Raw genomic sequence first — 22578 nt, forward strand, 5'->3', positions numbered from 1 at the left:
CGTGATCAAAACTAGTGAGATGAGAAGGAAGAAGCATAATTTCTTTGCGGAGGAGTGCACCCGCATTGGGGTGAAGTTGAGCAAAGGGAAACTTGGTCTCATCAAACACGACATCACGGAAAATGTATACACGACCAGAGGAGACATCAAGACATTTTACACCCTTGTATTGAGCGCCGTACCCTAGGAAGACACACTGTTTTGATCGAAACATTAATTTTCGATTGTTGTATGGACGAAGATTGGGCCAACACGCACACCCAAAGACACGAAGGGACTTGTAGTCTGGTTTGGTGTGAAGAAGTCGTTCCATGGGAGTTTCGTTGTTTATGACACGACTAGGAAGCATATTGATAATGTGAACGGCGGTGAGAAACGCTTCATCCCAAAACTTAAGGGGCATAGAAGCACCGGCTAGGAGGGCAAGACCCACCTCAACTATGTGACGGTGCTTGCGCTCGGCAGAGCCGTTTTGTTGGTGCGCATGAGGGCAGGAAACATGATGAGATATGCCAAGAGCTTGGAAGAAGGAATTCAACTTTTCGTATTCCCCTCCCCAATCAGATTGTACCGCAAGGATTTTGCGATCAAATTTTCGTTCTACAAGTGCTTGGAAATTTTGAAAGACTTGAAAAACTTCGGATCGTTTCTTGACAAGATAGATCCAAGAGAACTTGCTATAGTCATCAATAAAACTAACGTATTATGTGTGTCTACCAACTGAGCTAGGGGCAGGACCCCAAACATCTGAGAAAATTAACTAAAGTGGTTGAGTAGAAACACTGGTAGAAACAGGATAAGGCAATTGATGACTTTTTGCTCTTTGGCATGAATCACAAATAGTTTCAACATGACGCTCACCAACAAACGGGAGCTTATTTTTCCTAAGCAAGCGTTCAACTAAAGAAAATGAAGCATGTCCTAGACGATCGTGCCACCGTGTTGAAGAAAGCTTGACAACACCATAGGCTTGTTTATTATGTCTTCTAAACTCCGGAAGGAACGGGTAGAGTCCTCGAGCGCATCTACCTCGATAGAGGGTTTTCCTCGTGGCCAGATCCTTGATCAAGAAGAAAAAAGGATGAAATTCAATGAAGACATGATTGTCAAGGGTAATTCTATGAACGGAAAGGAGGTTTTTGTTGGCACTAGGGACATGCAAACAATTTCTAAGATGAATCTTATGATGAGGGGTGTGTATAACAGAATGACCAATGTTGCTGATGCTCATACCTGCACCATCGGCGGTGTGAATTTGATCCTTGCCGTGGTACTTCTCACGGAGGGTCACCTTCTCGAGCTCTCCAGTGAGATGATTGGTGGCACCACTGTCGAGGTACCAGTTGGTGTCGACGCCGTAGGATCCATCCACCGCCGCAGCGATCTTGTCATCATCTTGAGAGTCGTCCTCATCTTCATCGTAGCGGTACCAGCAGTCCCGGGCGGTGTGGCCTAGTTTGCCACAGATCTGACAGTGTGGGGCGTCCGGGCGGGTTCGGCCAGAGCCGCCACCACGGCGACCCCTGTTGCCACGGGCGCCACCACCACTGGTTCCACCATTGTTGCCGGTCCTGGCACCACCAGCCCTGCCCTTGCCACGGCCACGGTAGCGAGAGCCGCCGCCACGACCACGGGCAGCAAGGTTGGCGGAGGACTTGAAGCCACCGCCGCCGGAGTTCTGGAAGTGCACCATGCGATGGTCGAAGTTGCTGAGCATGGAGAAGATCTCGTCGAGGGAGGCAAGGCTGACACAGGCGTCGAGGGCAGAGACGAGGGGCTGGTACTTCTGGTCCAGCCCGTGAAGGATGTACGAGATCAGCTCGTCGTCCTGGATGGGTTTGCCGGCCGCTGCTAGCTCATCCGCGAGACCACGCATGGTGGCGAAGTAGGCGGCGGCGGACTGGTTGCCCTTCTGCGTGTTGATGAGCGAGGTACGGATGTTGTTGACGCGGCTCAGCGACTGCGACGAGTACATGCCCGCCAGCGTCGTCCAGAGCGCTTGCGTCGTGGTGACCGTGGTCACCGTGACAAGCACCTCTTTGGAGAGGTTGCTCAGCAGGAAGCCAAGCACCTGCTGGTCCTCCCGTACCCAGATGGGGTGGAGAGGGTTGGGCACAAAAAGTGTCCTTGGCGTCCTTGTCCTTGGCGGCTTGAAGCTTGGTCGGCTCCGGCGAGGTGCCATCAACATATTGGAAGACACCGGCGCCATGAAGTTGTGGTGTGATCTGTGTGCGCCATAGCACGTAATTCGTGTGGGAGAGTTTCTCGATCACCTGCCCACTGAGGCTAGGGTGAGATACGCCCGAGGAGGAAGACATGTTTCTTTTGGTGCGACTGGAATCAGGGAGAAACTAGTGTTGGGGAACGTAGCAGAAATTCAAAATTTTCTACGCATCACCAAGATCAATCTATGGAGTAATCTAGCAACGAGGGGAAGGGGAGTGCATCTACATACCCTTGTAGATTGCGAGCGGAAGCGTTCAAGAGAACGGGGTTGATGGAGTCGTACTCGTCGTGATCCAAATCACCGATGATCCTAGCGCCGAACGGACGGCACCTCCGCGTTCAACACACATACGGAGCAGCGACGTCTCCTCCTCCTTGATCCAGCAAGGGGGGAGGAGAGGTTGATGGAGATCCAGCAGCACGACGGCGTGGTGGTGGAAGTAGCGGGATTCCAACAGGGCTTCGCCAAGCGCCGCGGGAGGAGGGAGATGTGTCACAGGAGGGAGAGGGAGGCGCCAGGGCTTAGGTATTGCTGCCCTCCCTCCCCCCCACTATATATAGGGCCAAGGGAGAGGGGGGGCGCAGCCTTGGCCCTTCCTCCAAGGAAGGGTGCGGCCAGGGAGGAGTCCTTCCTCCCCAAGGCACCTCGGAGGTGCCTTCCCCCTTTAGGACTCTCCCTTTTTCTTATCTCTTGGCGCATGGGCCTCTTGGGGCTGGTGCCCTTGGACCATATAGGCCAAGGCGCCCCCCCTACAGCCCATGTGGCTCCCCGAGGCTGGTGGACCCCCGGACCCCTTTCGGCACTCCCGGTACAATACCGATAAAGTGCGAAACTTTTCCGGCGACCAAAATAAGACTTCCCATATATAAATCTTTACCTCCGGACCATTCCGGAACTCCTCGTGACGTCCGGGATCTCATCCGGGACTCCGAACAACTTTCGGGTTACTGCATACTAATATCTCTATAACCCTAGCGTCACCGAACCTTAAGTGTGTAGACCCTACGGGTTCGGGAGACAGGCAGACATGACCGAGACGACTCTCCAGTCAATAACCAACAGCGGGATCTGGATACCCATGTTGGCTCCCACATGCTCCTCGATGATCTCATCGGATGAACCACGATGTCGAGGATTCAATCAATCTCGTATACAATTCCCTTTGTCTATCGGTATGTTACTTGCCCGAGATTCGATCGTCGGTATCCCGATACCTTGTTCAATCTCGTTACCGGCAAGTCTCTTTACTCGTTCCGTAACACATCATCCCGTGATCAACTCCTTGGTCACATTGTGCACATTATGATGATGTCCTACCGAGTGGGCCCAGAGATACCTCTCCGTTTACACAGAGTGACAAATCCCAGTCTCGATTCGTGCCAACCCAACAGACACTTTCGGAGATACCTGTAGTGCACCTTTATAGCCACCCAGTTACGTTGTGACGTTTGGTACACCCAAAGCATTCCTACGGTATCCGGGAGTTGCACAATCTCATGGTCTAAGGAAATGATACTTGACATTAGAAAAGCTCTTAGCAAACGAACTATACGATCTTGTGCTAGGCTTAGGATTGGGTCTTGTCCATCACATCATTCTCCTAATGATGTGATCCCGTTATCAACGACATCCAATGTCCATGGTCAGGAAACCATAACCATCTATTGATCAACGAGCTAGTCAACTAGAGGCTTACTAGGGACATGGTGTTGTCTATGTATCCACACATGTATCCGAGTTTCCAATCAATACAATTCTAGCATGGATAATAAACGATTATCATGAACAAGGAAATATAATAATAACCAATTTATTATTGCCTCTAGGGCATATTTCCAACAGTCTCCCACTTGCACTAGAGTCAATAATCTAGTCCACATCACCATGTGATTAACACTCATAGGTCACATCACCATGTGACCAACATCCAAAGAGTTTACTAGAGTCACCAATCTAGTTCACATCACTATGTGATTAACACTCAATGAGTTCTGGTTTGATCATGTTATGCTTGTGAGAGAGGTTATTAGTCAACGGGTCTAAACCTTTCAGATCCGTGTGTGCTTTACGAATATCTATGTCATCTTGTGGATGCTACCACACGCTACTTGGAGCCATTTCAAGTATCTGCTCTACTATACGAATCCGGTTTACTACTCAGAGTCATCCGGATTAGTGTCAAAGTTCGCATCGACGTAACCCTTTACGACGAACTCCTTTTCACCTCCATAATCGAGAAAATTCCTTAGTCCACTAGATACTAAGGATAAGTTCGACCGCTGTCATGCGATCCTTTCCCGGATCACTATTGTACCCCTTGACCAACTCATGGCAAGGCACACTCCATGTGCGGTACACAGCATAGCATACTGTAGAGCCTACGTCTGAAGCATAGGGGACGACCTTCGTCCTTTCTCTCTCTTCTGCTGTGGTCAGGTCTTGAGTCTTACTCAATACTCACACCTTGTAACACAGCCAAGAACTCCTTCTTTGCTGATCTATTTTGAACTCTTTCAAAATCATGTCAAGGTGTGCGTTCTTTGAAAGTATCATCGGGCGTCTTGATCTATCTCTATAGATCTTGATGCCCAATATGTAAGCAGCTTTATCCAGGTCTTCCTTTGAAAAACTCCTTTCAAACAACCCTTTATGCTTTCCAGAAATTTTACATCATTTCGGATCAACAATATGTCATTCACATATACTTATCAGAAATGTTGTAGCGCTCCCACTCACTTTATTGTAAATACAAGTTTCTAACAAACTTTGTATAAACCCAAAAAACTTTGATCACTCCATCAAAGCGTATATTCTGACTCCGAGATGCTTGCTCCAATCCATGGGAGGATCGCTGGAGCTAGCATACCTTTTAGCATCCTTAGGATCGACAAAACCTTTCTGATTGTATCACATACAACCTTTCCTTACGAAAACTGGTAAGGAAACTTGTTTTGACATCCATCTGCCAGATTTCATAAATGCAGCTAATGCTAACATGATTCCGACGGACTTAAGCATCGCTACGGATGAGAAAAATCTCATCGTAGTCAACTCCTTGAACTTGTGGAAATACTCTTTGCCACAAGTCGAGCTTCATAGACATGTCCGTCCACATCCGTCTTCTTCTTAAAGATCCATTTATCTTGGATTTCATGGCTTCTAACCATTTGTCGGAATATGGGCCCACCATCGCTTCTCCATAGCTCGTAGGTTCATTGTTGTCTAGCAACATGACTTCAAAGACAGGATTACGTACCACTCTGAAGTAGCACGCATCCTCGTCGTCCTACGAGGTTTGGTAGTGACTTGATCCGAAGTTTCATGATCACTATCATAAGCTTCCACTTCAATTGGTGTAGGTGCCACAGGAACAACTTTCTGTGCCCTGCTACACACTAGTTGAAGTGACGGTTCAATAACCTTATCAAGTCTCCACCATCCTCCCACTCAATTCTTTCGAGAGAAACCTTTCCTCGAGAAAGGACCCGTTTCTAGAAGCAATTACTTTTGCTTCCAGATCTGAAATAGGAGGTATACCCAACTGTTTTGGGTTTTCTATGAAGATGCATTTATCCGCTTTGGGTTCGAGCTTATCAGCCTGAAACTTTTTCACATAAGCATCGCAGCCCCAAACTTTTAAGAAACGACAACTTAGGTTTCTCTAAACGGTGTCATCTCAACGGGATTGCGTGGTGCCCTATTTAAAGTGAATGCGGTTGTCTCTAATGCCTAACCCATAAACGATAGTGGTAATTCGATAAGAGACATCATGGTATGCACCATATCCAATAGGGTGCAGTTATGATGTTCGGACACACCATCACACTGTGGTGTTCCAGGCGGTATTAATTGTGAAACACTTTCCACAATGTCTTAATTGTGTGCCAAACTTGTAACTCAGATACTCATCTCTATGATCATATCAAAGACATTTTATCCTCTTGTCACGACGATCTTCAACTTCACTCTGAAATTACTTGAACCTTTCAATAATTCAGACTTGTGTTTCATCAAGTAAATACACTCAGCATCTACTCAAACCATCTGTGAAGTAAGAACATAACGATATCCACTGCATGCCTCAGCACTCATTGGACTGCATACATCAAAATGTATTACTTCCAACAAGTTGCTCTCTTGTTCCATCTTACTGAAAATGAGGCTTTTCAGTCATCTTGCCCATGTGGTATGATTTGCATGTCTCAAGTGATTCAAAATCAAGTGAGTCCAAATGATCCATCTGCATGGAGTTTCTTCATGCATATATACCAATAGACATGGTTCGCATGTCTCAATCTTTTCAAAAACGAGTGAGTCCAAAGATCCATCTACATGGAGCTTCTTCATGCGTTTTATCTCAATATGACTCAAATAGCAGTGCCACAAGTATGTGGTACTATCATTACTATTTTATATCTTTTGGCACGAACATGTGTATCACTACGATCGAGATTCATTTTAGGTGCAAGACCATTGAAGGTATTATTCAAATAAATAGAGTAACCATTATTCTCCTTAAATGAATAACCGTATTGCGATAAACATAATCCAATCATGTTTGTACTCAACGCAAACACCAAATCTCGATGGTAGAGGGAGCATGCGATGTTTGATCACATCAACCTTGGAAACACTTCCAACACACATCGTCATCTCACCTTTAGCCAGTCTCCATTTATTCCGCAGCTTTTATTTCGAGTTACTAACACTTAGCAACCGAACCGGTATCTAATACCCTGGTGCTGCTAGGAGTACTAGTAAAGTACACATTCATATAACGTATATCCAATATACTTCTGTCGACCTTGCCTGCCTTCTCATCTACCAAGTATCTAGGGTAGTACTGCTTCAGTGACCGTTCCCCTTCATTACAGAAGCACTTAGTCCCGGGTTTGGGTTCAATCTTGGGATTCTTCACTAGAGCAGCAAATGATTTTCTGTTTCATGAAGTATCCCTTTTGCCCTTGACTTTCTAGAAACTAGTGGTTTTACTAACCATCAACAATTGATGCTCCTTCTTGATTTCTACTTTCGTGGTGTCAAACATCGCGAGTTGCTCAAGGATCATCATCTATCCTTGATATTTATAGTTCATCACGAAGCTCTAATAGCTTGGTGGCAGTGACTATGGAGAACCATCACTATCTCATCTGGGAGATTAACTCCCACTCGATTCAAGTGATTGTGGCACTCAGACAATCTGAGCACATGCTCAACGATTGAGCTCTTCTCCCTTAGTCTGCAGGCTCAAGAAAACTTGTCAGAGGTCTCATACCTCCTGACGTGGGCACTAGTCTGAAATCCCAATTTCAATCTTCGGAACATCTCATATGTTCTGCGACGTTTCAAAAACGTCTTTGGTGCCACAATTCTAAACCGTTAGCATTACGCACTGAACTATCACGTAGTCATCAAAACGTGTATGTCAGATGTTTCGTAACATCTACAGACGACGTTGAGGTTCAGCACACCGAGCGGTGCATTGAGGACATAAGCCCCCTGTGCAGCAATGAGGACAATCCTCAGTTTACGGACCCAGTCCGCATAATTGCTACTATCAACTTTCAACTAAATTTTCTCTAGGAACATATCTTAAACAGTAGAACTAAAGCGTAAGCTATGACATAATTTGCAAAGACCTTTTGACTATGTTCATGATAATTAAGTTCATCTGATTAATGAACTCCCACTCAGATAGACATCCCTCTAGTCATCTAAGTGATACATGATCCGAGTCAAACTAGGCCGTGTCCGATCATCACGTGAGACGGACTAGTCATCATCGGTGAACATCTCCATGTTGATCGTATCTGCTATACGACTCATGTTCGACCTTTCGGTCTCTTGTGTTCCGAGGCCATGTCTGTACATGCTAGGCTCGTCAAGTCAACCTAAGTGTTTCGCATGTGTTCCGAGGCCATGTCTGTACATGCTAGGCTCGTCAACACCCGTTGTATTCGAACGTTAGAATCTATCACACCCGATCATCACGTGGTGCTTCGAAACAACGAACCTTCGCAACGGTGCACAGTTAGGGGGAACACGTCTCTTGAAATTTTAGTGAGGGATCATCTTATTTAAGCTACCGTCGTTCTAAGCAAATAAGATGCATAACACGATAAACATCACATGCAATCAAATAGTGACATGATATGGCCAATATCATTTTGCTCCTTTGATCTCCATCTTCGGGGCACCATGATCATCTTTGTCACCGGCATGACACCATGATCTCCATCATCATGATCTCCATCATTGTGTCTTCATGAAGTTGTCACGCCAACGATTACTTCTACTTCTATGGCTAACGCGCTTAGCAATAAAGTAAAGTAATTTACATGGCGTTATTCAATGACACGCAGGTCATACAAAAAAAATAAAGACAACTCCTATGGCTCCTGCCGGTTGTCATACTCATCGACATGCAAGTCGTGATTCCTATTACAAGAATATGATCAATCTCATACATCACATATATCATTCATCACATCTTCTGGCCATATCACATCACATAGCACATGCTGCAAAAACAAGTTAGACGTCCTCTAATTGTTGTTGCAAGTTTTTACGTGGCTTGTATAGGTTTCTAGCAAGAACGTTTCTTACCTATGTAAAACCACAACGTGATATGCCAATTTCTATTTACCCTTCATAAGGACCCTTTTCATCGAATCCGTTCCGACTAAAGTGGGAGAGACAGACACCCGCTAGCCACCTTATGCAACTAGTGCATGTCAGTCGGTGGAACCTGTCTCACGTAAGCGTACGTGTAAGGTCGGTCCGGGCCGCTTCATCCCACAATGCCGCCGAAACAAGATAAGACTAGTAGCGGCAAGAAGAATTGGCAACATCTACGCCCACAACTGCTTTGTGTTCTACTCGTGCATAGAAACTACGCATAGACCTAGCTCATGATGCCACTGTTGGGGAACGTAGCAGAAATTCAAAATTTTCTACGCATCACCAAGATCAATCTATGGAGTAATCTAGCAACGAGGGGAAGGGGAGTGCATCTACATACCCTTGTAGATTGCGAGTGGAAGCGTTCAAGAGAACGGGGTTGATGGAGTCGTACTCGTCGTGATCCAAATCACCGATGATCCTAGCGCCGAACGGACGGCACCTCCGCGTTCAACACACGTACGGAGCAGCGACGTCTCCTCCTCCTTGATCCAGCAAGGGGGGAGGAGAGGTTGATGGAGATCCAGCAGCACGACGGCGTGGTGGTGGAAGTAGCGGGATTCCAACAGGGCTTCGCCAAGCGCTGCGGGAGGAGGGAGATGTGTCACGGGAGGGAGAGGGAGGCGCCAGGGCTTAGGTATTGCTGCCCTCCCTCCCCCCCACTATATATAGGGCCAAGGGAGAGGGGGGGGGCGCAGCCTTGGCCCTTCCTCCAAGGAAGGGTGCGGCCAGGGAGGAGTCCTTCCTCCGCAAGGCACCTCGGAGGTGCCTTCCCCCTTTAGGACTCTCCCTTTTTCTTATCTCTTGGCGCATGGGCCTCTTGGGGCTGGTGCCCTTGGCCCATATAGGCCAAGGCGCACCCCCTACAGCCCATGTGGCTCCCCGGGGCTGGTGGACCCCCTTGGTGGACCCCCGGACCCCTTTCGGCACTCCCGGTACAATACCGATAAAGTGCGAAACTTTTCCGGCGACCAAAATAAGACTTCCCATATATAAATCTTTACCTCCGGACCATTCCGGAACTCCTCGTGACGTCCGGGATCTCATCCGGGACTCCGAACAACTTTCGGGTTACCGCATACTAATATCTCTATAACCCTAGCGTCACCGAACCTTAAGTGTGTAGACCCTACGGGTTCGGGAGACAGGCAGACATGACCGAGACGACTCTCCGGTCAATAACCAACAGCGGGATCTGGATACCCATGTTGGCTCCCACATGCTCCTCGATGATCTCATCGGATGAACCACGATGTCGAGGATTCAATCAATCTCGTATACAATTCCCTTTGTCTATCGGTATGTTACTTGCCCGAGATTCGATCGTCGGTATCCCGATACCTTGTTCAATCTCGTTACCGGCAAGTCTCTTTACTCGTTCCGTAACACATCATCCCGTGATCAACTCCTTGGTCACATTGTGCACATTATGATGATGTCCTACCGAGTGGGCCCAGAGATACCTCTCCGTTTACACGGAGTGACAAATCCCAGTCTCGATTCGTGCCAACCCAACAGACACTTTCGGAGATACCTGTAGTGCACCTTTATAGCCACCCAGTTACGTTGTGACGTTTGGTACACCCAAAGCATTCCTACGGTATCCGGGAGTTGCACAATCTCATGGTCTAAGGAAATGATACTTGACATTAGAAAAGCTCTTAGCAAACAAACTATACGATCTTGTGCTAGGCTTAGGATTGGGTCTTGTCCATCACATCATTCTCCTAATGATGTGATCCCGTTATCAACGACATCCAATGTCCATGGTCAGGAAACCGTAACCATCTATTGATCAACGAGCTAGTCAACTAGAGGCTTACTAGGGACATGGTGTTGTCTATGTATCCACACATGTATCTGAGTTTCCAATCAATACAATTCTAGCATGGATAATAAACGATTATCATGAACAAGGAAATATAATAATAACCAATTTATTATTGCCTCTAGGGCATATTTCAACAACTAGATGGGAAGAAGGATGGCTCTGATTACCATGTGCGAGATGCGGAAACGTCTTAGCCTCGGTGCGAGGGGACGTGTTGCATGTTATAGGCAGGGGCGCAAGATCCCTGAAGCGCATACAACGATGGTTGAGATATTACAGGAGACTTGGAGGAGAAGAGATAAGAAGATAGAGTAGGTTACAAGAGAGAATATTTGAACTACCTATCTAGTCTATCTCTATCTCTAGGTGCGGCTGGTGCGGCACAAGGCTCCTCCGGTGCAACAATGTAACGTGGCATATGATGTGTTTAATAGTGATGAGCACATACGGATCAATGCGATGGCTCTGAAGATAACTTGCAAAAAAGTTAATAGAGCGAGACCTGTTAAAAACACAATCATTCAGACAATTCCAGATTGCCCAAAAGTAAGGCACAAACCCCTACATGGATATGACTCTTAGGTATTTTGTTGATACCAACCAACCAGTTTTCAAACAAATTTGGGATACTTGTTGGGGGTGGCAAATTATATGCAACATGAACTGTACGCCAAATCAAAGCCGCGAAAGGGTAGGGAATAAAAAGATGTTGAATTGTTTAATCCTCATCACACAAACAACACTTCTACATCCATTCCAGTTTCGTTTAGCCAAATTATCTTTGTTAGAATTTGGGGGGGGGGGGATTTCACTTCCCCGGCCTCTGCACCAACTAGGGATGCACACGAGCTTTTTAAGCATGAGTACCAGGATTTTTAATCTTGATTACACCAAGTCTAGTCCTCAAGGATAAATGTGTGAGTACCAGGAAAGCTTGATCCTCAATAATAACTAGGAACCCAAATTCGCCTCCATAAGGATTTGACCCCAGGTGTTGGGTTTAAAATGGGGGAGAATTTCACTTCTCCGACCTCTACACCAACTAAGGATGCATACAACCAATAAGCATGCGTACCAGGATTTTTATCTTGATTAATAACCAAGTCTGGTCATACAGATAATTTGCATGAGTACCAGGAAAGGCTGGTCCTCAAGAAATCAAGACAATCTCTTAAACTTGAGAGTTAAAAAGACTAACGCTTTTCACAATATTATAAATGCTGACATTTATTGATGATATGTACCCCCTACACGGTGGAACCATGACTTTGTTATCACCTGCCAAAGTACTCTCAAAATTAAATTAGCCTTTGGAGGACTTTTGTATTTATACCACCGTTATCCTGCCTCTTTACAATCCTTTCATTCCACTATCACCTAACGCAGTGTCTGCTAATATGTGTGAGATAATTGGGAGAGAAAGAGCATGCAGTTGCTGTAGACATGATCTCCTTGGAAAAACCATGTCAAAAAAACTCCTTGGAAAAAGAATAGGAATAGAAGGCATCAGAGAGAAAGCTAGCGCTTGCAAAGTCATTTTACCTTCTTCACTGCAAAGATATATGCCTAGGGTTCATTCCTAGCTAGGTTGATTCCCAACCCATGAAATCACGGACTAACTCTACGGCCGTGGTTGCAAATGTCTAGGCAATTTATTTGTAGTACAGGCTAGGTAGAAGCACGTGGCAAGTAGAACGTCGCATATGCAATGGCCCGTCCTGGTTAAGGAGACTATAGTGCAACCCCACGCCCATCTTGGCATTCATGGACTATCACGGGTGTTGATTTTCTTAATTTGTGCTCGCTTTCTTTGTAGAATGACCCCTCTACCTCAGTCATTTATCATTAATCAATCCTGGCATTCTGCATATAACACCCTTCACTTCATATCTGAATAGAGCATGAACAAAACAAAAAAAACCTCTCAAAACTGGCTTTAGTCCCTCTTTATATATAAAGCAATGACCCAGAAAAGTATACGGCCTAACGATACAAGATGGTGAGGTAGCCCTCTTACAAAGCCGATCCCAAAATAATCGGATCATGCAGAACACACGCGACTACGCTACGTGATCCTCCTTCCCAACTTTTGTGATGGTGATGCTGGCAGGTGGCGCCAGGCTTGCGGCGTCGAGGAAGTGATCCATCTGTGCACCCTTAATGCGGGGCAGCACAATGGCTTTCCATAGGAGGAAATTCATCCTCGTGAGCTTCTCTGATGGTGGTGGACCGAGGGGCATGCCAGTGCTAGTGCTGGATGAAGGAGCGAAGGTGGAAAAAGAAGCTTGGATGATGAGGGCTCTCATGGTGCTAGCGATGGCAGAGGCGATGGTGTCGGTCATGGTTCCTCTCGGGAGCTTAGGCTAGATTGATTTCTCTAAGAGGGGCTAGGCTAGATGCAGTCCTGTTGATATTTTGAGGAAGTAGCTCTGATTACAATGAAAGAATATGAGAAGCATGTAACCTGCTGTAGTAGGCCGCGTGTGTATATATTGAATGAGGCAAAAGGCCAGCCATGGCATACAAGTTGTGGACAGTCGCTAGGATGCGTGCATATACAGAGAAAATCAAGTCCAGGATGTTTACAGAGAGATATAGATAGAAGGAGATCAAAGTTGTTTTAAACTGAACTCAATCTCCACTACTACCTATCTATCTAATATGGAGCATGCCAAACATAGCAGTATGGCTGGGTTCAGGTACATATGAGATTGTAAGTCACTGTATGAGCGAAATTTCACCCTAAGTTAATACAAGCTCCCTTTTCCCTGAAAATAAGATAATCAACACTCTTAAGATACTAATTAGTTTCACTGACTTAATGAAACTTTGGTTAATTTTGTTGATGTTCGACCAGTCTGAAGTGCAGTGAATTCTTTTGCGATATTTTTCTACAATGCCAATGTCCCGAGAGAACCGTAAAACACAAAGCCACGATAGTAGTTCTACACGTTTTCATGCTTTGTAAGATGATCTCTTAAACTAGAGAGTTAAAAAGACCGACCCTTTTCACAATATTGTAAGCTCTGAAATTTATTGATGATATGTAACCCATACATGGTGGAACCGTGGCTTTGTTATCACCTACCAAAGTACTCTCAAAATTAAATTAGCTTTTGGAGGACTTTGCTATTTATACCACCGATGTTCTACAATCCTTTCATTCCATTATCATGAACGCAGCGTCCACTAATAGGTGTGAGGTAATTTGGAGAGAAAGAGCATGCAGCCACCGTAGACATGAAATCCTTGGAAACAGAACATGAATAGAAGGCATGTGAAAGAAAGCTAGTGCTTGGAGAGTCCTTATACTTTCTTCCCTGTAAAGTTATATGCCTAGCGGAACCTCTTCAATCCTAGCTAGCTTGATTCCCGACCCAGGAATTCCCGAACTTACTCTACGGCTGCGATTGCAAATGTCTAGGCAATCCATTTTGCCTGGGTAGGCATAAGCGTGAGGGAAGAAGGACGCCGCATATGCAATGACTAGTCCTGGCTAAGGAGACTATAGTGCAAGCCCACACCCAGCTTGGCATCCATGCACTATAACGGGCATTGATTTTCTTAAGACTTGTGCTCGTTTTGTTTACAGAATAACCCCTATACCTCTATCATTTGTCATTAGTCAACCCTGCCGTTCTTGCATATAACATCCTTCAGATTGTATCCGAACAGAGAATGCACAAAACGAAAAAAAATTCAGAGCATGAAACTTTTTATTTTCGTTCCAAATAAAAATGGGTAGCACATGATTCTTTTGTGTTCTACTACTGAACCATTTCCTTTCAGAGTTGGATCTATTACATGAACAGTTCTTATTCCAAAACATGATAAACAAAATACATAAACATCAAATACACACAACTACTTTTGTAGAAACAGAGGCATAAGCTTTGCCTCATCGATTAATTAAGAAGATAATCGAGGTTGTGTTACAAAAGACACCCTTACAACAAAAAGGTTACTCTCTCGGTACCAGTTTCCATAAAAATTTTACCCCCGCGGTGACCCAAAGCTTGGCCTCTTTTCTTATTACGCTAAGCAAAACATGCGGAGGGGCGCTCTTGTGACAGAAGACATGAGTGTTTCGTTCATTCCAAATCATCTGAGACATAAGCATTGTGAGAGTTGCCATGGATTTTCTATTTGGGATGTTCTTGCCGGAGAGCTTGATCCACCAATCATTGGCGGAGCACTCCAAGTGCCACATGGAGGCATAGATGAAGCCACTCCTTAACTAAGTTTCAAAGCCGAATAGTGAATTGTCATTTGTAGAAGAGGCGCGCCTTAGATTCATGCCCCCTTTTGCAAAGACGGCAACGAGCGCAATTTGTCCATCCACATTTGACCAAACGATCAACGGTCCAAACCCTATCTTCAATAGCCAACCAAGAGAGGAACTTGACTTTGGGAGTCTTCCAAACCGTATGCTCCTTGGGAGTCATGTCTTTTCTTGTGTATCTCTGTAATGGTTTTATGGATAATAACCAGCCATCTAAAATAAACCGCTTAGGGAAAAATTTCATACAACATATAACATTTCGAGACATGACAACAGCACGGCTTGTTTCCAAGTTGGCAAAAAAATGGAATCTGGTAGGGAACAAACAAGTAATCCTATAAGTTTACTCATAGGTAACCTTTTAGGTAGTGAGTGATAAGTCCAAAATTAAGGCTTCATAGGCTCCAAAAAATGGAAGATATTTTACAGAGAAACCATCAACATGTAGTGCCTTGTTATCTTCCATTTGGGACACCACATCTCTCACATATTTCTTGGTTAATATCTAAGGTCCTCATGCCTTTGCATCGAGTTATGATTTTTTTGAGGGATTGCATCGAGTATGAATGCAATCTTCTTTTATTGCAAGTTATTAGGTCCAGCAATGCACGCACACGAGTACAAGGCCCACCACGGCCGAAGCAAAACTATATTGGCCGAAAAGAGATAAGATTACATGACGCCCCATGCATAAGAACGTTCTTTTCCTCATAGAAATGGCCTCTTTCTCGTTGAGTAGCTCAGTAACTTGGGAGATAGGTAGTCGCGCCATAACCCGGCGTGCACTTTGAGCTTGATCTCCTTGTCTTATTCTAGTTGAAAGATGTGTTATTTGATATGTTTACCATTGGCAAGAAGATAAAAGTTAGCAAATCCATAAAAATGTTGTGTGCCCTCGAGAAGATGTCTTACTTCGCCCGTTGATTCCATTTCATCGCCCCCTTTTCTTTTAGGAATTTAGCGATTTCAAATGACATGGCTTGTGCATTAGTGCGTACAACAATAATATTCACAAGAGACATCGAGTATGTGAGCTCTGTTGAACAGCAAAATAAAAAAAAACAATTTTTTAAAATAATCATTTTTTGCAAAAACATTAATGTTTTTTTACACGTGCTAATTTTCAGGATGGAATCACATTTGTGGAGGTGTGAAAAAAAACAATATAGATGCTGTAAAAAGATTGTTTGGAGGTATTTTAGAGCATCAATTTTGTTTTTTTGTCCACACCTCCACAAATATGATTTCATTGCGAAATTTTGCATGGGTTTAGAAAAAAATGTTTGTTATAAAAAAAAGTTCAGATTTTTTTTGAACTATTTATTCCCTCTGATCCAACTTAATTGTCGCAGCTGTAATACAACTTTAGCACTTCCGTTTTCACAAGACCTTGTTCACAACACTCTGCTTCTTAGTTCTTACTTCCGGGAGCAGATGACAAAAACAATTTATATCTCTTCAGAATAGCTAAAAATACATGACCCTGTGGGCATACCCTGTTAATGTACACATCAAAGGCACAAACATACAGTAAGACAGCAAATACAAATTCACTGTAAAAAAACATAAAAGAATCAAGAGATGAACAGAAACAAAATCATCGGAAGCAAAGCTCTCATGGATCCTTTCTTCTTGCGTGGCTACAGATCCCTCCTGCCGCTCAGGCTGGCCTTGGACTGGGTGTACTCGGAGGAGCTGAAGTCCTGGCTGCCGAACGCCATCCGCTGGAACTGCCTGATGTCCGCCGTGTTGGCGGCGTTGAACATCTGGCTCTTCCCGGGCTGCACGCCGTTGGTCAGGTCCACGTCGTTCAGGGTCAGGCTGTCCAGGATCCTAACGACCTGCAACACAGCCCAGGACGAAGCAGTCAATCAATGGCGAGACGTTGCCCGGCTCGATCGAAGGTTAGTTAATTTGGAGGTGGTTCTTCTTCCTCGCCCGCACGCACGTACCTGCCCCATCTTGGGCCTCCTGGCGGCCGAGTGCCGGATGCACGCCGCCGCCGCCTCGATGACGCGGAACATCTCGACGTCGTCGTAGTTGCCGTCGAGGCGAGGGTCCACCAGCTCCTCGAACTCCTGCTCGTCGATCGCGCGGTTCAGCAGCGGCCTCGACTGCGACAATGGCACGAACAGCACGCTGTCAGTGACGGATGCAGTGGTATTGCATTGCTATGCTGCTGCTGCTGCCGGTGATCTTTCTTACCCACTCTACGAGGCTCTCGTCGCCGAGGGGGCGGGACGAGTCGACGGGCTTGCGGCCGGTGATGAGCTCCAGCAGCACCACGCCGAAGGAGAACACGTCCGACTTCTCCGTCAGCTTCCCGGTCGAAGCGTACTCCGGCGCCAAGTACCTGTTCGTTTTCAGTCACCACAAACACAGAGTATTGACAATTTTTCCTCGTTTTCTGTCGACGTGCCGAGATGAATGAGTCCTGCAAAGACGATTTTATTTACCCGAATGTGCCCATCACGCGCGTCGAGACGTGCGTCACGTCGTTCTCCGCGAGCCTGGCGAGCCCGAAATCTGCGACCTGGATTACGATGAACACGACATTCAGGAGGTTTCGTCAGTAACTGAACATACCATCGAGATAGCGACATCCATTTATTCAGAAAGAGCAGAACCTGAGCTTCGAAGTTGTCATCGAGCAGGATGTTGGATGACTTGATGTCCCTGTGGATGATCCTTGGATGACCTATGTAGTATGTACAACAACAAGTCAGCAAAGAGCATAAAAATTCAGCTGAATTCAGAACGAATAGACGCAGAAATAGCAACAAAATTAAGTCCATCCACATCTTACAATCTTCGTGCAGGTAGGCCAACCCCCGCGCCGATCCCGCCGCGATCTTCACCCTCGTCGGCCAGTCCATCACCGGCCTTCCCCTCCCTGCCGGCAAAGCAATTCAGACGCACCGGTGAGCCATGGCCGTTCAAGAAGTTAATTAGTAAGTGAAGTGGAGGTCATGGTGGCGTGTGTGCGTCCGCCGGGACAGAGACGGTCCTACCGTGGAGGTTGTGGTGCATGGTGTCGTTGGCGACGAAGTCGTAGACGAGGAGGCGGTGGTCCTCGGAGATGCAGTAGCCGACGAGGGAGACGAGGTGGCGGTGGTGGACGCGGCTGATGATCTCCACCTCCGCCTGGAACTCGCGCTCGCCCTGCCCGCCGCCGCCCTTGAGCTGCTTCACGGCCACCTCCCGGCCGTCGCCGAGCGTGCCCTTGAACACGCACCCGAACCCGCCCTCCCCGAGCAGCTTGTCGCGCGAGAACCCGCCCGTGATCTCGTACAGCTCGTCGAACGAGAACGACTTGCTGTTGCCCACGCTGAGGTCGCCCGACGTCGCCACGCTCCGAGCCGGCCCCTGGCTCCCCATCGTGCTGCTGTAGTTCGCCGACGCGAACTGCGGCGGCGGCGGCTGCTGCTGGTACTGGTACTGCTGCTGCTGCTGTTGGTTCCCGTACGACTGGCTCATCATCGCGGACATTCCCGGCTGGCTGAAGTTCCCCGACCCCGGCGCGGACGGCACCCGCAGGAACGGCGCCTCGCCGGACATGTGCTGCGGCGTGTACGGCGGCGCGGCGAAGCCCGGGTAGTACTGGTCCGAGTACTTCCGCTTCCGCCGCTTCGTCAGGCAGACGAACACGCCCGCGAAGCAGAGGAAGGCGATCACGGCCACGACTGCCACGCCCGCCGTGGCGCCGGAGCTCATGCCGCCAGTGCTTGGCGGTGCCGGTGCCGTTACGCTTCTATCAGCCGTGGGCGGTGTTACTGCTGAGGCAGGAGGTGAGTGCGCCGTGGCAGATGAGCTCGTCCGCGCTGATGGAGGCGGGGCATAATCCACGGCGGATTTCTTTGGTGGCGGCGTGGCGTCCACCACTGGAGACGCTGTTGGCTCCTCGGCGGCAGGCGGAGGCGACGCTTTGGAAGAAGGCGGCTTGGCCTGCGATTGCGATGGTGGAGGCGCCTGAGTGGAAGAAGGTGGGGGCGCGGCCGCGTTATCCGGTGGCGGCGGAGTATTATCAGGTGGGGGCGGTGCGGCGTCTGCCGGAGGCGGGGCAGCAGAGACCGGGGAGGGCGGCGGAGGAGGCAATGCATCAGGTGGAGGTGGAGGGGATGCCACCGGCGGAGGAGGCGGCAATGCCTCTGGCGGAGGGGGAGAAGACGCCGCGGGCGAAGGAGGCGGTGCGAGTGGCGGTGATGGCGGGGGCGAAGACGGAGCCGGTGGTGGGTCCGAGGGAGATGATGGGGTAGGCGGCGGTGGAGAAGAGGAGGACGAGGGAGAAGGAGGAGGGTCGGAAGAGGAGTCGGAAGCAGGAGGCGGCGGCGAATCGTCGGTCGAGGAGGGCGGCGGCGTGATGGTGCCTGTCACGGTGTCTACTGCATCGGCAGCCGCGTCGGCGGCACCGCCACCGCCACCGCCACCGCCACCGCGACCACCGCCTTTAGCTTGGAGCAGAGTTCTCATTGTGTGCAGCGCTGTAAAAAGGAGGGAAACGGTCAGAAGATCAGAACAAATGCACCATGTCTTCAAATCATTCAGGAGTTATAACTGGTCTTCTCAAAATCAAAGAGAAATGGTGTGGAACAACATCATGCAAATTTGCTGAAGCCTAATGCCAGGTTCCAAATAAATTCTTCAGGCCAAGGAAATAAGGTGACCCCACTAGTTTGTGCAGCATTTTCTTTTGATCAAGAGTTCAAGACACATTATTACGAACTAAATTTGCCATACTCAGCTAACATAATTTGTCATGAAAAACGCTCGATTTGTCATGCCTAAAAATCTGACATTCACCGGTTATTCGGGTCATGGTGGAAAATCCCAGTCCAGTTTAAGATGACCTCTTCGCTGGAAAACTTAGAAAATAGAAACGGGAGAAGAACATCGTGTATTAGATAGAAATAGATTAGATGATGGGCCTCCACTCCATCATATTCATATACCACCGACAAAATCCAAAACGGTTGACTTGAAAGTAGGATTTCAGCAAAAAGATGATGCACTTGTTCCACCTCCAACACATGTTCTGCTAGCTTGCAACAACCAATTGGGAAGTACGGTACAAGATTCTTCCAGCTCGATCGTTAATAAGAGAACCAACTAATTACGTGGAAACTTCGTTTGCTTCAGAACATGAGCATATGCTAAAGAATACTAACAATATCCTCCAAAACAAAAAAGAATACTACCAACAAGGAACAAAATAATCCCCAGGAAAAGAAGTACTACTATAAAACAGGTCATTCCATGCAAACATGAGAAATCATCACTACAAGAAAATAGCAAAACTGTTGTAATATACTTGAATTAGGCATCTACTAGCTCAAGGGTCAACATTTCCACATAGCAGACAGTATTGGTTCTGAACAATCGATTCACAGGCATGAGAAGGAAGAAGATCATACTAGTAACGATCCACGGACGGTACCTTGGGATCACAAAAGATAGCGGACGCCTCGACGGATCGGAGCAAGGCCCGAACCACGCAGGGCCGTCGCCTGAGGCTGAGGCGAACCGATCGGCCGAGCAATGCAGCCTCAGCTCTCATGCTGCATCGGGGACAAGAAGGGGAGGAAGAGTGGGGAGCAGAGCAGAGGCCTCCGAGAAATGAAATGGCGGGGCATACATGCTGCCCTCTCCCTTGATCACCTTTCTTTTGCCGTTGGGGCTGCAAAGAACGTGGCAGCGACGACTCTCCGGAATCGCTGTGCTGGAACACGTCGACGACCAAAGTTTACATGTATGTGGACATGCATATAATAATAATTCTGGCTTGGTTAAACTATGCATGGGCGGAGAGGAGCAAGCGAGTAGTAGTCGCGGCCCTGCCATTGTCGACTCCTGCAGATCGGTCGGTGGAACTTCAACTACCTACGGGAGGGGAGGGCAATTATTGGTGGCGCATGCTGCATGACTAGTACGTCTACTACTCTCTCGCACGGCACACCGGACAGAAAGAAAGCGCCCCCGCTCGAAATACATAATAGCTCGGACGGAAGCGTCTCCTTCTTTTCTCTTTTTTGCCAGAGAGAAAAAACAAGCGCCAGTAACACAAACAGTAAAACTATTAATATCGTTGTAATGCTATCACAGATGATGTGACGATGGAAATCGTGTGTGATGTATGTACAAACAAAAACGGTTGTCTGAGATTCACTGTGTGTGATGTATATACAAACAAAAACGATTGAGCCTGTATAATTGTATGCGATAGCTCGCCCGATCGCACACGAGCAATTTTTGCCTCCCGTGCGTGACCGGAGGACCTATCACGACGGTTTCTGAGACGTGTGGGAAGGACCCCCCTCCCACACGCACACCTTATCGCACACACAAACAGGGCGACCATTTAAAATACCGTCGTGAAAATGGGTTAAAAATCGTTTGTTTAGCAGGTCGCTGCACAAGTGAATGATAGGAGGATACCGTGACAGTAATATGAGTTTTTGACTTGTGTTGATAAATCTTGATCACAAGCTACAGCCAAACTGCATTTCTCCTTCATCTTTATCCGCCTCAACACCATGGCGTAGTGTTATGTGTAGTTGTCAACCTTGTCGGATGGACGCCATGTTGTGCTCGGCGCCCTCGCCGGCGTCGTTCCTCTCGGTCACCTCGCCCTCAGCCTACACTGACGACGCCATCGCGAGCATACTGCCAAGAACTCTATTGTAACTCGGTGTGTTATGTGTAGGTTTTAACTCTTAATCATGTTGCATGTATGCAACCCAACACCCGCACTTGTATCTGTCAAGCCAATGCACACAACCAAACGACATGCAAAAAATGCTTCCCTAATGCAAGCAGCCCATATGCAGGCAATCAAACTAAGCGCAGTTATAATGGTTTCTTGCCTCCATTCGCTCAACCAGACTCAAGTAGGACAAGTATGCAAAGTGCTAAAAACGATGCTGGTAACCAAACACCTCCTTGGTTCCTTGCGACAATGCGAGCCAGGCCACATGTCCCTCCTCCTCACCTCCCTCCTCGTCCTTGTTACCGCCAGCGGCTGCTACGTGGCCCACAGATGGAGAGCGCATGGCCCCATCTACGAACACCGACGGTTGGCCGGCCTGAGGCGACATGTTAGCATTGTGCGATGGCTGAAAGCACAAGTGCTCCCTGAGTGATTTTGGTCATTAATGTCAACATATCTCTTGTTGGACTAATACTTTTATCTAGTATATTTTAGATGAGTTCAACAGTGCAGTGGCGTGGACAAGAGGATGTGGAACCCCTTCTAGATGCTAAGGAAAGGAGATTGGCAAAAGCTCAAAGCTCAAGACTCTACATTTTCATTTTAGTGATCCAAGATCACATTGAGTCCATAGGAAAAGCCAATACTATTAAAAGGGGATGAGGTGAACCAAAAGTCAAACTCGGCCCCACCGATTTGTACTATCCGGCGCCACCGAGTTCATTTGACATAGCCACTGCCAGAAACCCTAATCAATTCGGTCTCACCGATGGGATCCCGGTCTCACCGAGATGGGCTTGCAAACTCTCTGGTCCCTGTTGCAATAATTTCGGTCCCACCGAGATATGTAATCG

General features: G+C 47.3%; 1 protein-coding gene across 1 annotated transcript; it reads right to left on the minus strand.

The window, feature by feature from the left end:
- Positions 1 to 16414: 16414 nt before the first annotated feature.
- On the minus strand, positions 16415 to 20889 carry LOC123170504 (proline-rich receptor-like protein kinase PERK8). Its single transcript, XM_044588366.1, has 8 exons — positions 20456 to 20889; positions 18033 to 19502; positions 17828 to 17914; positions 17649 to 17719; positions 17478 to 17554; positions 17227 to 17374; positions 16974 to 17135; positions 16415 to 16862 (listed from the first exon to the last, which is right to left on the minus strand). Exons 2-8 carry the CDS (start codon positions 19489 to 19491, stop codon positions 16662 to 16664), a joined length of 2205 nt encoding a protein of 734 aa, XP_044444301.1. The 5' UTR covers positions 19492 to 19502; positions 20456 to 20889; the 3' UTR covers positions 16415 to 16661.
- Positions 20890 to 22578: the final 1689 nt, after the last annotated feature.

This window comes from Triticum aestivum, chromosome 7D (assembly GCF_018294505.1).
Source record: "Triticum aestivum cultivar Chinese Spring chromosome 7D, IWGSC CS RefSeq v2.1, whole genome shotgun sequence".
Lineage (NCBI taxonomy): Eukaryota > Viridiplantae > Streptophyta > Magnoliopsida > Poales > Poaceae > Triticum > Triticum aestivum.

What these genes read in the sequence shown, in the direction of transcription:
- LOC123170504 (XM_044588366.1), bottom strand. Translation starts at nt 19,491, where the DNA reads ATGAGAACTCTGCTCCAAGCTAAAGGCGGTGGTCGCGGTGGCGGTGGC. An exon ending in ACGAGAGCCTCGTAGAGTGG is followed by an intron (nt 17,136 to 17,226) that starts GTAAGAAAGATC and finishes CCATTGTCGCAG; the next exon opens with TCGAGGCCGCTGCTGAACCG. An exon ending in GGAGGCCCAAGATGGGGCAG is followed by an intron (nt 16,863 to 16,973) that starts GTACGTGCGTGC and finishes GCTGTGTTGCAG; the next exon opens with GTCGTTAGGATCCTGGACAG.